Source organism: Drosophila elegans, unplaced genomic scaffold (assembly GCF_018152505.1).
Source record: "Drosophila elegans isolate 14027-0461.03 unplaced genomic scaffold, ASM1815250v1 contig_208, whole genome shotgun sequence".
NCBI classification, from domain to species: Eukaryota; Metazoa; Arthropoda; class Insecta; order Diptera; family Drosophilidae; genus Drosophila; species Drosophila elegans.
This window is the reverse complement of record NW_024545578.1, coordinates 5,900,317-5,914,903: the sequence shown is the minus strand read 5'-3', so window position 1 is coordinate 5,914,903 and position 14,587 is coordinate 5,900,317. Positions and strand designations below refer to the sequence as shown.

The following is a 14,587-nucleotide window of genomic DNA, read 5'->3' as shown; positions in this document are numbered from 1 at the left end:
AACCTTTTTTTTTAAAGAAATGAACAAAGTAATAAACATAAATATAATAAAAAAATGACTTCGCTGATTGTTTTAAAGTCGCATGTTTTAAAAAAAATGATAAATAAATAAGGTGGCTCATTCTTAAGATATAGCTTGAAAAATATAGCTTTTTATAAAACCCCAAAATTATGCCATCAAAATTGGTGTATTATCTTTTGATCGTTATTTTTCATACCTAGAGTAGGCCACGCCAAACGCAAACTTTAAAAATCCATTTATTGATCAATTAACTGGCCAAATTATTTCTTAAATTGTTCAATATTTTTCTTTCAACTGTTACAATTTTCTTAAAATTGAGTTTTCTTATACCTACGAGTTTTAAATGGCAAAGAATTAGATCCCAAGTTCTTTTTATTTATGGAAAAACGAGATATTAGCCGACTTATGTTAAAATTTTATTTTTTGAAAATATCAATCTTATATCATTTTATTAGCCATGTCCTTTTCCCAGCTAATCAGAGACAGAAATTACATATGAACTCTTGGTACATTGAGCGGCCTTAAAAAATTACAAACACCTAAGCCGGCTGTATTTGCGTTTGAGTGCGGGCACATTGCTGCAGTGGCCTTATATGAGTGCTGAGAGGACACGGATTAGGTTACTCGGAGGTGGATCTTATTTATATGGAACTTACCTATCCATGAACATATTTATGGTGCTACGCTTGAGGATTAGCACACTAAAAATGATTATACCACTGCAAAGATTAAAGTGTTTAGCTACTCCACAGATCCCTGGCCAGAAGACACTCGCTAAAACAAAAAAAAACTCCACGAGCCAATTTACGCCCATAATAAAAGAGATCCGGAGAAACTGTATATAACTATGGTATTAGGATTAGTATCATGCTTAGTTACAAAAGTTATACGAAAATAGAGCTTACGTTTCACTATCGAAATTGAGGCAGGTCGTCGTCGTCTCCTGCTCTTCTGTAAGCCGTCGTATATTTCTCTTTACATTCCAAATGTAAATTGCGGTTCGGAGAAACATGATCACACTGAATATTTTTAGCCCCAAAAGCGCCACAACTACCATAGCCCCGAAGACTTTGAATAAAGAGAAAAAAGTGGCTTAGATACAGTACCGACGGGCAGATACAATCGAACCACCATTACTAGAATTTATTCAGCAACACTTTTTTCATAGCTCAAACAAAATAAAAATCCTGTTTTGGATTTACTATTATAATAATAAATAACTAATTATTATCAATAATATATAATAAAAAACAAAACAAAAGGAAGCAAATTTTCGGCCGGCTAAAGTTTATAAATTCTTGAAAACATTTAAATTTTGATTTATTTGCGTATGTGTTTAAATACATTGAAGCTAGGATGACTTTCAGCTTAATTATTCGATCGTCCCTATTGCAGAAATATGATATCGTTTTCCAATCTAAAAAAATTTAAAAGCGTAATTCTGAACTATCAATTTAATACATTTGGCAACCTTAAGCCTGTTAAAAAAATTAAAACTTTGTTATCACTGGTAGCTCAAGTTGTGGAAGTTCGACCGCTGCTTATTAAAACTCCTTATGTTTAACAAACCAGCAACCAGGTCAAAGACATATATGTACACCAAATGAGCGACTGCAGTCAAGATACCAGCCGTGACCCAGACAAAGGCGCTGTATTTCAGGAACCGATATCGAGGTTCAACTCTTCTTAGCGACACTAAAATTTTCCACAGGTGATAGCTGATTACTGAGAGCCAGAGATGGATGGCGATCCCAAAGAAAACATCACCGCCTGCTGTAGGTAAATATTTCATTAATCAAGTCCAGAAAAAATGGCAAAGCGCCTCGCATTTAATCAAATTACTAGTAGCACCATTTTCCCATATTTTCAAATCTCTCACAATCGAAGAATAACACAGCACTCCAAGGCAGAATAGGCTGCTAATAAGGCACTTTCCGAGTTCATTGCGAAGTTTCTTTTCTACGAGATACACTGCTATCGTAAGGATTATGCATATCAACGATACAACCCTGACTAAAAAAACAAAAACATAGAAGGAAAATTTATTAGGCAGCTTTAAATTTGTTGGTCTTTTGAGGAAGGAAATCTCCAAATAGAACTTGTGTAATACTATGTATATATTCACAGTTGACTGATTAGCGTACCGTTTAATGTATAATTCCAGGACATTTTAAACCTTTCAACACACAATGCCGAACTACAATGAGTTGAGTTTTAGTTTGCTGATTGTTTAAAAGGCCCATGTTTTATAATCAACAGCGAAGCGATAAAGTACAATCGCGGTCATTGGCACTCAAAATATGGTTTTATTATACCCTTGCAGAGGGTATTATAATTTCAGACAGAAGTTTGCAACGCAGTGAAGGAGACATCTCCGACCCTATAAAGTATATATATTCTTGATCCGGATCAATAGTAGAGTCGATCTAGCCATGTCCGTCTGTCCGTCATTTTCTATGCAAACTTGTTTCTCAGTTTAAAAGCTATCTGCATGAAACTTTCCCAAAAGTTGTCTTTCAATTGCAGGTAGTATATAAGTCGGAACGAGCCGGATAGGACGACTATAGCATATAGCTCCCATAGGAACAATCGAAAAAAAAAATAAAAAATATTATAATTTTGCTGTTTTTTTATTTTTTTTTCTTCGACATATAGTTATGGTTAACTATTTCAGAATTACGGTATAAATTTCATCAAAATCGGACGGCTATATCATATAGTTCCCATAGAAATAATATAAATATATAAAATAACTATCTAATAATTGAGCTGCAAATCATCATAGTCTCAATGTTTTTAAACATATACGCAAGTAAATCTTAATTTTCATGTTTTCAAAAATATTTAAATCTTGCAATAGCTGCACGGGTATATGAACTTCGGCTTGCCGAAGTTTGCTTCCTTTCTTGTTGTAATTACATTTTAAATGGTTTCTCAGCATTGAAATCCTTATCTTGATAAACTCCTTGGGACCCATTAATTTAAAAAAAAGATTATTCTGATAGACATTAACATTTTCCTTTCATTTCACTTCAGGGCTTTCGCCCCGTTAACAGCTCTTTCGCCTCCTTAAAAAGTTGCACTTTTTTTAAAATATCCAAATAATTTAAGCATTCCTAGTAAGCCCTAAAATATTGGTTCGACTTGGAGAAATGTTTTGTTTGCCTTACAGCACCCAATAACTGGTCTCTATCATTTATCGGAGTGATGAAGGCTTAGAATCTAACTTCTAAACTTCTAATCTCTGTTTTTTTAGTTTTCGTTTTTCTGTCAAATTATTAACAAGTCAAAAGAATTTAAAAAAAATTACAAAATAGAAAAGATACAGTATTTTTTTAGTATTATTTTTATTGTTTCCATGGAAGCTTTATTTTATAGTCGTTCGATTTTGATTAAATTAAAACCGTAATTCTGAAATATTTAACCATTACTATATGTCGAAGAACTAAAAAAAAATTAGAAATTATGGGAGCTATACGCTATAGTCGTCCGATCCGGCTCGTTCCGACTTTTATACTACCTGCAATAGAAAGCCAACTTTTGGCAAAGTTTCATGCAGATAGCTTTAAAACTGAGGGACTAGTTTGCGTAGAAACAGACGGACAGACGGACGGTCGGACAGACGGACGGGCAAACGGACGTATAGACGGGCAATTGGACATGGCTAGATCGACTCGTCTAGTGATGCTGATCAAGAATATATACACTTTATAGGGTTGGAAATGTCTCCTTCACTGCGTTGCAACCTTCTGACTGAAATTATAATACCCTCTGCAAGGGAAAAATATTTATAGTTTCCAAAATAGATTTCTTTTATTTTAGCTTTTCAACTATGTAGAGGAAACAAATTCGCATTTATGATCAGTGTTTTAAACTTAAATTATTTAAGCCGATGCTTTCCCGGACACACTGCTCCTTTGGCGTTTTTCGAATGCTGAAAAGACAGGAATTAGGTAACTCGGAAGTGTATGAGAATCATACCGGTCTTACCTGTCCATAAGCATTTTCACGATGCTACGCTTAGGAATAAGCACTACAAAAATGATTATGCCAAAGTATAAATGGAAGTTGTCCAATAAGTCGTTAATGTACTTTAAACAGAAAAAGGACAAAAACAAACAAGTGACATCCAGGACCCAAAATATGCCCGTAATGAAAAAAATCCACATAAACTGTATATTACTATGTTTAGAATATGAAAAAAAGTATTATGCTAAGTTACCATAAATTTCAAAGGAAATGGGGCTTACGTCTCACTATCAAAATTCAGGTAGTTCGTCATCATCTTCTCCTCGACTGTGAGCGTATTCATTTTCCTCATGACTTTCCATATGTAAATTGAGGTCCGAAAAAAAGTTATCACACTACATGCTGCTATTATCCATATCGTCAGCCTCATTATAATATTGAAGACTTGAAATAAAAGTAAAACGTGTTTTAAAAACAGTGTCGACTTGAAAATGCAATCGAACTTTCATAACCTGAGAATATATATGGCAGAAACTTATTGATGATTATATGCATAATAATATACATATATGTAATTTCAACTGACCATTTTAAACTTTCCACTTATATTTGGAACGAAGTCTGGGTTTTTGATCCGTAATTGCTGAAAAAAAAACAAAAACATAAAACAGATTACACCTAACTAGATCTTTTGCTGGCATATAGTAGTTCCAGCTATGAAAGTTCGATTTCGCTCATCAAAAGCACATAAGTCATTCAAACTACCGGGCAGGCCATAGTCACTTATTTGCTGGAAATATGTGACTAGAGTAAAGATAAATGCGGCGATCCAGACAAAGGCACTATATATGAGGAACTGATAACGAGGCTCATCGCGATTTGGCGAACTTAAAATGGTCCATAGATGAAAACTGATGACATAGTTCCAGATACTATAGGCAATACTCCAGAAATATACAACTAAATTTGAAAAATAATTTTAAGGATTTTTGCAAAGCGCATTGCATTTAATTAACTAACCCATAAATATAGTGTAATCTCCATTGAAATCGATCGCAACCTTAATAAAACAAATCACGCCGAGACAGATCAGGCTACTAATAAGGCACTTGCCTAGAACATTCCTAAGGTTCTTAACCATAAGATACACTAAGATCGTAAAAACAAGGCATAGCAACGATGTCACCTTGGCTGAAAAACAAAAACAGAGAAGAAAATGTACAAAGTTGGTCACTTGATGTAAGATATGTATTCAGAATCAGTAATTCTAATTGTCCAAAGTGTAGATGAAATGTGATTTCTCTTGAATAAAATAAGGTCTTTACCGATCAATTCGAAACTCCAGGTCATTTTGAACCTTACAACACCCAAAGTCAAACTGGACTGAACTAAGTTTGACTTCGCTGATTGTTTTAAAGTCACATTTCTCAAAATCTACAACGCACAAGCAAACGCACAATCTCAATCATTGGCGTTGGAAACAAGATTTTATTGGGGTGAATTAAGAAAGAATTCGAATTGGAACTCGATGAATTCCCTTGGTTCCCATTCATAAAAAAATACTCTATGCAATAAAGCAAATAATGGGGATCATGGGAATAAGACATTGTTTTTATTGCCCTTCAAAATTTTTTTATTAAGAAATTACGCACATATTTATCAAAATTACTTAATGTTTTAAAATGACTTTTGAAAACTTGCTCTGGCCCTTATTATAATTTGTGGTAACACAAAATCCAAGGTGGCTTATTCTTAAGATATAGCTTGAAAAAAATTGCTTTTTATAAAACCCAAAAATTATGCCGTCAAAATTTGTGTATAATCTTTTGATCGTTTTTTTTTCATACCTAGAGTAGGCCACGCCAAACGCAAACTTTAAAAACCAGTTTAGTTTTTTAGGAATAAATTATATTTGCGTGTGATGCAGACAATCAGTTGACAAACTGGATCGAAGATGGGCAGATATTGGGCCGCATAGCCGGTAGAATAAAATACTAAAAGCCAGCGAATCGATCGTTTCAGAAGCGATTAGCAATGTGAGCTAGATTGGCGCCAGTTTAATGATTTTAATGGCTTTATTCGAAAATGAAGGCAAACAAAGGGCACAGAACTTACATGTTCTGCGCGTGTTGATTAAATGACAATAAAACTAGTGTAAACTGAACTGAATTGGATAGGATAGCGCTATGAACCTCCGACTAAAATCCTGCTCTTCAAGCAATTTCGGTGGCATGCGAAGTGGGCGTGGGAGTCACATTGGCCGTCTCATGCGTCTGGGCAGGAGTGTAGGTGGGGGTCGTCTCATGATTTATGGCGGGAGTGTACGAGGCGGGCGACGGATCGGGTTCCTTGTCCAAAATCACCTTCTTTAGGATGAAGTAGAGGGCTCCGCCAATCAACAGTTCGCCCACGGCAATGCAGACGATCAGAGCCCAGCCGGGAATGGCAAGGCCACCTGCGAAAACCATGCATGCGGATAAGTAATGTTTTTTTTGTTTTTTGCAGTATTTATCACGTATACGCCACCACTTACTGAAGTATCTGCGGGTGAGGGTGCGACGACCGCGGTTCACGCGTCGCGTGGCCTCCGATTCCTGCAAGCAGCAGGCCAGCAGAACTGCGAAAAAGAATCAAAAATAAAAAATAAGTATATAAATTAGACAGGGGGCACTCGAGCATGTTGCGAGTGATTTGTCCGAGGCGCAAAAAAACACACATTTAACGTATACGCCGCGTGTGGTCGAAGGCATTGGCTTTGAAGCAGTCATCAAATCAAATCCCAGCCATGAAGCGAGCCAAAGCGCTCGGAACGGAACTCATTGAAACAACACCGAGACCATTCATCATATAGATCTTCAGCTGCCCGAAGACTTGTTAAGATATTAACAATTAATTATTGAGAAAATGCTGAACAGCAGAGCCAAGCCAAATTCAACAAAATAGATTCTGATAGAGCCAAAATCGCGCGCGCGCGCCAACATCGATGATAAATGTGAGCTGGTGAGCTGGCTCATTCTTCCCCATTGTTCCATTGCGGATGTCGGACTCGATTTCACGTAAAAATTATCAAAATGTATTTTTAATTAATATTATTTCCATGTGTTCGTTTATCTGTTTGTTTGTTTTGGTTCAGCTCATTCGGCATATTTTGCGCATGCAATATTAAATGGATTTAGTTTTTAGTTTCGATTTGCCCCCTCCCCCACGATTCGATTAGGCGGTGATTCATGGAGAGGGGGGCCAAATGGATGTGGCTAAGAGTGCGGCCGAGCTGCGTTGGCCAGCCGCTAACCGAAATTAATTGTTTTCATGCATTTTTTGTTTAACATATTTCATAATTTATATTCGAAATAATTACCGAGCTTATGCCGCTTCCGGTCTTAGGGCATTGTACTTTTGGCCTAATCAAAATTGCATGAAATGAAAATAATTTTGCATTTGCTAACAGCCTGCTAAAGCTGTTTAAATTCATTCAAAGTCTTTTAATTTTCCTCCAAGCTCACTGGCTCACCACGCCCTGAAATAAACCAAACACCACAAGTAATGGGGCAACAATGAGTAAACAGCGCTTATCTGAATCGCACTGATAAGCGCACATTTTTGTAGAGTTTTCCGTATGTGACGCACACTTGGCCCAGTTACTCATCGTTAGACTCTCCAATTCAATTGCTCCAGTTGGGTCATTAAAACCCCACCACACCTATGGATCCCATATTCGTATGCAATTGCACATTACAGTGCAGCTTAGTTTCACAGACACACACAATATCGCTGGTTGGCACTCAAAACTCAGCGGATTCAAACAAGCATGCAGAACTTTACCCAGGCATATCACCAAGTAGGTGGAGTACTTCTTAGCCAACTTCATTTCCGTCGTTTTCGTTGGTTCGTTCGAAAAACTTCTGTTCGCTTTCAGCCGTTAGCCAAGTTTGTAACGCGCACGTCGTCAACTCAAAAGTGGAACTAAAAACCTGTGCGTGATTGCATTCGGCGGCAGGTGCTCGTATCTTATCGCAAGGAACCTTATCTGCCAGAGATAAGATTTGAGGGCTCTCTTTTCCTCTCGATATGTAAAGACTGAGGTCAGCTACACTGGAATAAATATTAACTTAAACAAAAACTTCTTTGAATTTAATTTTTAAACGTAGAAAAATAACACTTGTTTTAAATCGAATTTAAAAATCACAAATCGCAAATCAAATTAGTAGAGAAATACCAGTGAAATTTTTAATATATAAATCTCAAATACCTGTTAAATATGGTCCATGATTTAAACACTTAATTATACGGAAGTTAATAAGTTTTATTTGTGTTTTACTTTTCCACGAATAGAAACGAAATCTTTGTACTTTTCATTTGGCTTACTCTCAATAGTTTATTTCTCAATAAAAAGAAATCAAAATCACAACTAACATAAAATTTTGGGCGAACAGTCACTAGTCATAATTTAAACAACCTTTTTAATACCTTAATTTTATTACCGAATTAATTAAAGCGTATTAAAAAAATGGATAGTTAATAAGTTTTATTGTGTTGACTTTTTAATTTATAGATTTTGAGATCTTTCCCTTCTTATTAAGTTTACTTAGATAATTTTTTTCGCAATGAAAAAAATGCTAAGCGAGAACGTTTTATAGCCTCAATGTCGAGTTACTCTAGTCTTTACTCTAGACTAAGTATAAAAAGGGGCTATCTAATGGTTTAGGATATGTGGATTGTTTTAAAATCTTTAGCTTTAAATGAATAAACAATAATTCCCCATATTGGTTAATATTATTTTTTGAGAAAAAAGAAAAGAGTTGTCAGGTTTTTGTTTTAAAAATGTTTATTATTGTTAATTCGGGTTTGTACTCGGGTTGTTCATAACGGATTCAAATTGACTAATACGCTCGACTTATGGTTAGTTTCATCGTGAGACGATCGCAGGCAGGACTTCTTCTGGAAAAGCATCCCCGACAATCTCAAATGTGGCGGTGGGAATGGTCTCAATCGGCTTCTTAGTGGCGACGGAGCTTCAGGCGGCGCACGGTCTTGTAGCGGTAGCCATCGCTGGCCAGCACGGTCTGCTCGGCGGGCACATCGATGATGGCGGAGGCGGCGGCCTCCTCCACGGGGGGCAGATACTCAGCGGTGGGCAGCTCATTCACATCACGACGACGACGGATCACACGACGAACGGTCTTGTAGCGGTAGCCATCTTCAGCCAGGGGAGTCTCCACGGCGACAGCCTCGGAAGCGGCATCCTCAACTGGGGGCAGGTATTCGGCGGAGGGCAGTTCGTTGACATCACGACGACGACGGATCACTCGGCGCACGGTCTTGTAGCGGTAGCCATCATCAGCCAGGGGAGTCTCCACGGCGACAGCCTCGGAAGCGGCCTCCTCCACGGGGGGCAGGTATTCGGCGGACAGCTCATTCACATCACGACGGCGGCGGATGACACGACGGACAGTCTTGTAGCGGTAACCATCATCGGCAAGGGGAGTCTCCACAGCAACAGCCTCGGAAGCAGCATCCTCAACTGGGGGCAGGTATTCAGCAGAGGGCAGCTCGTTGACATCACGACGGCGGCGGATCACACGACGGACAGTCTTGTAGCGGTAGCCATCAGCAGCCAGGGGAGTCTCCACGGCAACAGCTTCAGAGGCGGCCTCCTCCACGGGGGGCAGGTACTCGCCGGAGGGCAACTCATTCACATCACGACGACGACGGATCACACGGCGCACGGTCTTGTAACGATAACCATCATCGGCAAGGGGAGTCTCAACAGCCACAGCCTCGGAAGCGGCCTCCTCCACGGGGGGCAGGTATTCGGCGGACAGTTCGTTGACATCACGACGACGACGGATCACACGACGGACGGTCTTGTAGCGGTAGCCATCAGCAGCCAGGGGAGTCTCCACAGCAACAGCCTCAGAGGCAGCTTCCTCAACTGGGGGCAGGTATTCACCGGAGGGCAGCTCATTCACATCACGACGGCGGCGGATCACACGGCGCACAGTCTTGTAGCGGTAACCATCATCGGCCAGAGGAGTCTCCACGGCAACAGCCTCGGAGGCAGCTTCCTCAACTGGGGGCAGGTACTCGCCGGAGGGCAGTTCGCTCACATCGCGACGGTGGCGGAGTTTCAGGCGGCGCACGGTCTTGTAGCGGTATCCATCGTCGGAGAGAACTCCCTGTTCGGCGGGCACTTCCACAATGTCGGAAGAGGCCTCCAGATTGTTGTCCACCGGCGGCAGGTAATCCGTGGCAATGGAGGCTGCCGAGGCAGCTGCGATCACAGCAAAGGCAATGACAAAGAATTTCTGCAAGAAACAGGGCGGTTCTAAGAGTTAGTCCTGATGGCAGGATCGCTGGTTGATCGCTGGTGGATCGCTGGTGGATCGCTGGTGGATCGCTGGTGGATCGCTGGTGGATCACCAAAGAACTAACCATTTTTCCAGAAGATCCAAGACGATGTCTGCTAGATTAATCCAAAGTTGATTCTGTTTCCAAACCAGACCCAACGACACTATTTATACAGAAACAGCGCGAAAAGTTCTCGGTCGGCCGATGTCCATTCACTTTGCGATCAAATGCGATGAGCTGAGCTGAGTTGAGATGAGCTACGATGATCGTATGGAGAAACCGGTTGTCGAACTACCGCATCTTCTTCTGAGCTCGGACTTGGATTGTCTACGATAGTTGCTATTGTCAAAAAGTGTCTCAAGCACCAATTGAACTCTGGCTGGCCAGAAGACAAAACGAAAGTAAACAAAGACCGAAACGTAGGCAGGTGGAACAATAGTCGAGGGCTCTTCGATTGTCTCGATTATTTGCATCTCGGTTTGGGGCCTGAATAGATCGGATACGTTTGTGACAATCCATTACCATTGGTAATTGCAAGCGGAAGTCGCCAAGTCGATGTATTTTCTATGGAGTCCGATGTATTTTTGGCGGCTCTCGATCGAGAAGCTTAAGGCCAAAAGTATAAGCCAAGCCATGCCATCTCGATTGATACGCTCTTGATGGACATGAGTGCTGCTATTTTCGGCTCTTTCGCCGCTCGCCACGCTCCATTAGGCGGCTATTAATAGCGGCATGATTTAAGAGTTCGCAGCTCGACTTTTCCATTTTTCAATTTTTTAATTTACAATTTCAAATTTAAATGGCGTGGATGCTCCAGTTGAGCATCAGGCAGGCCATAAATCTCGCGGATAAGCCGAAATGGCTTGGCAATCTCCCACTCACAGCGGTCGTTGCTTTGGAGGAGTCCATTCTGGCGATGATGGAGCACCTCTTAACGATGGTCGAGTGGCTTGGATATGTAGATTGGTTATAAGAATAGAATGGAATGTGCTTTTTATAATTCTGAATTGCCTTCGATTGGTTAACGTTAACTCATTCGTGTATTACATCCTGTTGAGCTCCACAAGCGAAACGTTCTTGTAATTCAGATTTAAAATGCGCACGAAACACCGAAATTTTTCTTTCATTAACTTTATTTCCTGGTCGAAAAAAACAAAAGAACAAAGCTCAATTTCAAATATATTCACACAGCGTTGGGGGCTTTGTTCTTTCGTTTATTCATTTGTAAATGGCGCACATAAAAAATATACATTCAGCCAGACAGACGTACAGTACTGTGCATATTTAATTCATATCTGGCAATCAGCATCATCACTGCCTCCAGATCCGGAAAACGGGGACCAACAAAACAAATGGGACACTTCGCTTTTGGGGCTTCCTGGGATGCGGAATCAAACGGAACGATATCAAAATATATGTGGCGGTCCTTGGTGTCCGATAAAAAACGAAAGTAGGCACAGTTTCGGTACCGCCACCTGACCCAATCCCTTCCCCACTCCCCCCTCAGTCGTCCAGCTGGCAGAGGCAGGCCGTGCCGCGGTTAATCCAGTGCATCGGTTTCCGGGAGCACCGCAGCTGCAGGTACATCACGAAATTGGTCGAATGCCCGGTGGTGGACAGCACGCCCCGCCGTTCGCTGGTCTTGTAAACGGGGCAATCGTAGATGGACTCCGGCTCAGCGCCGCCGGTGGATCGCGGCAAGTCCTCCAGGGCCTTCAGCACGGGACGCAGGTAGATAACTGGCAGCGTGTCGAACAGGATCTTCGAAAAGGACTCGTCCACCTCCTTGTTCTTGCGATTCCAGCGAGCGCCCTCAATGAAGATGCCCTTTAGAAATATTTATGATTGTATTGCGAAAAAAAATGTAAATAAAATGTCAACTGGAAAATATTATTGTATATTTAACACAATTATTAGTTTTTAATACAATGTTGCACCTATTATAAGTTTTGATACATTTTCTTGAAATAAATAAAATATTTTGCTTTCTAATTTGGAAGACGTGAAAATATTTATTAAAAGTCAGCACTTAATAATAAATAAAATAATATTTATGAAAATAGGAAAACAATAATCTAAAAATAAACAAATATAAATTTTTGTTTAAATAAAAAATCGTTCCAAATGATTCCAAATATTAAACAAATAGCTTGTGGGAATTATATTTTATAATTTAAGTAATACATATTGAGTTGAAAGGCCTTGCTAAGCCAAAAAGAAAATATTTTGTTTAAATATTAACAAATTCGTTGATAAAGCTTTTTTGTCAAGAACATTAATAAAAACCAAATTACATAAATGAAAACCAAATAATTAGTTTGCCTTTTTCTCATTAACAAATTATATTACTTTGCTACTGAAAAAGTGCGTTATATTATAAACGCATAAATTATTTATATATACTATCCATCTATTTAATCTAATTAGCAGACGTGCAGAAAATTTCGTGTTTTAAAGGTAGTCTTACTTGGATAAACTTGGTCTCATCATTGACCTCTTTTTGTTCCTGTTGCGTGTGGTGTGTGTGGGAATGTTTTAAAATAAAAACTCGTTTCCATTTAGCAGAGTTCTATTTGTGTTTTCTGTTCTGTGCATAATGAGTTGGCTATCAAACTTACCCGGATGTAGGCCCCGATTTCGGGAGTCCCAGGGACCTGTACCTCGAACTTGGTTACCGCAAACTCGATCAAGATCATGTCGATTTGGAAGCGATTCTTGCGCGAGTAATTCTGCAAGACGCCCGTGATGAAGGACTGGGTGAAGTAGAAGCCAGATATCCAATAAACCATCGGCTCGCCGTTGTCTATCCAATCCTGGAAGAAGGACAGTCTGCGAATGGCAACGAGTTATCTTATTTTTCAATTTATTAATAAATATTAAATATGCGACAACAATGGGATTGGGAATGGGAATGGGAACGAGCATGAGAATGGGTGTGCACACAAAGCATTTGGCAGGAAGAGGAACATGAACAGGAGCTGAAGCAGGAGCACACAAACAGCTTCGTCCTTTGATGTCAAAAGCAAATAAGATTTTTGCCATGAATGGCAGTGGCAACCACAGAAGGAAGAGCATCGGATGTGTGTGCCGTATACATTTATTATATTTGCACAATTGAGCCAAAGAACGAGGAAGGAACGAAAATACTTCGAGCATTGCAGGCAACTCAGCTCAACACAATACCATTGATATCCGTCCGAATGTCTAGAAATACCACTAGTACACTTGGGGAAACTGTTATTTCTTGTGGAGAATATATCTTTCACTACCAAAATGTATTGAGTTGAAAAACGTTGCTATAGTTAGTAAACAGAAATAAGTCATTAAAACATTTCTAAATTCGTTAATCAAGTCAGTCAAAAAATCTTTGAAATTTAAAATCCTGTTTTAATTTATAAATTTATGTAAGAGGTTTTAGGGATAGATTTGAATAGGCGTGGAAAAACTGTAAAGTCCTTCGAAATTATTAAATAAATAACAAAAGAATGTCCAAATAACTTTATAAAATGAAGTTATATAATTCTGTAAAATCTCTCAAAATAAAATACCAAATCTAAAATATAGTAGTTCGCTAAGTGTACTGAACATGACTGCCTCAAAGCGCTGGGCAACTCACCGGGCCAGAAGGTCGCTCACGTAGCTGCCCAAAGGCTTCAGCGACGGATAGCTTTTCTTCAGCCAGTCCGCCGGCAACTTGCCAATGACCATCGAGGCGTGTGTGCGCTCCAGCTCGGGTATCATGGCAATCTGGCCCACCACCGCCTTGCCCACGTTGACCAGGCTCTTGCGGATGTACGAGAGCAGGCGGTTGAAGCGAATCAGCTCCTGCCGCAGCACGGTGTTCATCGAATTGGTATAGACCACGGGATACGACTTGGAGACCGCGTCGATGTCGAACTCCTCGGGCAGCTGGCTCAGCACCTGCTTGCAAATGGCTATGGCCGGGTCTTCTTTTGCTCCGGCCGTGGAACTGGCCTTCACCGAGGCCATCAGATCGGTCTGGGTCAGCAGAACGCCACTGATGAGCTGATTAAATAATTATATATAAATAGTAAATGATTATATTTTACTCTCTTAGAACCTACAGCATTGGTTTCCTTGACATTGCGATTAATGTCCGCATTTTCATGCAATCCATAAACCTCCGGATGTGGACTCAATGGAAAACTGGACACATACTCTATGGAGTTTAAGCGCGTGGGACTCAAGGGCACCAGATAATTTCCAGATTGAGACAAAGCATAGCTAT

General features: G+C 39.9%; 4 protein-coding genes across 10 annotated transcripts in view; all 4 read right to left on the bottom strand.

Moving 5' to 3' along the window:
- Nucleotides 1-3,866: 3,866 nt before the first annotated feature.
- On the bottom strand, nt 3,867-5,363 carry LOC108145761 (probable G-protein coupled receptor Mth-like 12). 5 transcript variants are annotated; one of them, XM_017271328.1, is made up of 6 exons: nt 5,316-5,363; nt 5,011-5,181; nt 4,756-4,950; nt 4,272-4,434; nt 4,012-4,203; nt 3,867-3,955 (listed from the first exon to the last, which is right to left on the bottom strand). In XM_017271328.1, exons 1-6 carry the CDS (start codon nt 5,338-5,340, stop codon nt 3,883-3,885), a joined length of 819 nt encoding a protein of 272 aa, XP_017126817.1. In that variant the 5' UTR covers nt 5,341-5,363; the 3' UTR covers nt 3,867-3,882. The 5 variants fall into 5 exon arrangements, 4 of the variants coding, with proteins under 4 accessions (XP_017126817.1, XP_017126819.1, XP_041564315.1 ...); XM_041708381.1 differs by lacking the exon at nt 3,867-3,955 and having other exon boundaries at nt 4,029-4,112; XM_017271329.1 differs by lacking the exons at nt 3,867-3,955; nt 4,012-4,203 and adding an exon at nt 4,577-4,633 and having other exon boundaries at nt 4,347-4,434.
- Nucleotides 5,364-6,046: 683 nt separating this feature from the next.
- Nucleotides 6,047-7,957, bottom strand: LOC108146533. The gene is made up of 3 exons (XM_017272574.2): nt 7,813-7,957; nt 6,524-6,607; nt 6,047-6,445 (listed from the first exon to the last, which is right to left on the bottom strand). Exons 1-3 carry the CDS (start codon nt 7,856-7,858, stop codon nt 6,204-6,206), a joined length of 372 nt encoding a protein of 123 aa, XP_017128063.1. The 5' UTR covers nt 7,859-7,957; the 3' UTR covers nt 6,047-6,203.
- Nucleotides 7,958-8,797: 840 nt separating this feature from the next.
- LOC108146270 lies at nt 8,798-10,531 on the bottom strand. Its single transcript, XM_017272210.2, has 2 exons — nt 10,423-10,531; nt 8,798-10,295 (listed from the first exon to the last, which is right to left on the bottom strand). Exons 1-2 carry the CDS (start codon nt 10,423-10,425, stop codon nt 8,988-8,990), a joined length of 1,311 nt encoding a protein of 436 aa, XP_017127699.2. The 5' UTR covers nt 10,426-10,531; the 3' UTR covers nt 8,798-8,987.
- Nucleotides 10,532-10,565: 34 nt separating this feature from the next.
- The window catches only part of LOC108146269 (dynein heavy chain 3, axonemal), a 44,858-nt gene continuing 40,836 nt past the window's right edge, over nt 10,566-14,587 (bottom strand). For all 3 annotated transcript variants that reach the window (XM_017272209.2, XM_041708001.1, XM_041708002.1), the window contains 4 exons: nt 14,424-14,583; nt 13,955-14,364; nt 12,957-13,167; nt 10,566-12,165 (listed from right to left, as the gene is read on the bottom strand). In XM_017272209.2, coding sequence (XP_017127698.1) covers nt 11,842-12,165; nt 12,957-13,167; nt 13,955-14,364; nt 14,424-14,583 — 1,105 coding nt within the window. In that variant the 3' untranslated portion in view covers nt 10,566-11,841. The remainder of the gene's footprint in view (nt 12,166-12,956; nt 13,168-13,954; nt 14,365-14,423; nt 14,584-14,587) is intronic.

Coding starts and splice junctions, on each gene's coding strand:
- LOC108145761 (XM_017271328.1), bottom strand. CDS start 5,340: ATGACCTGGAGTTTCGAATTGATCG. Junction 4,435..4,755: donor AAGTGACTATGGCCTGCCCG/GTAGTTTGAATG, acceptor TTTTATTTCAAG/TCTTCAATATTATAATGAGG. Junction 3,956..4,011: donor GTGAAAATGCTTATGGACAG/GTAAGACCGGTA, acceptor CTGTCTTTTCAG/CATTCGAAAAACGCCAAAGG.
- LOC108146533 (XM_017272574.2), bottom strand. CDS start 7,858: ATGAAGTTGGCTAAGAAGTACTCCACCTACTTGGTGATATGCCTGG. Junction 6,608..7,812: donor CTACTTGGTGATATGCCTGG/GTAAAGTTCTGC, acceptor TCTTTTTCGCAG/TTCTGCTGGCCTGCTGCTTG. Junction 6,446..6,523: donor CCTCACCCGCAGATACTTCA/GTAAGTGGTGGC, acceptor TGGTTTTCGCAG/GTGGCCTTGCCATTCCCGGC.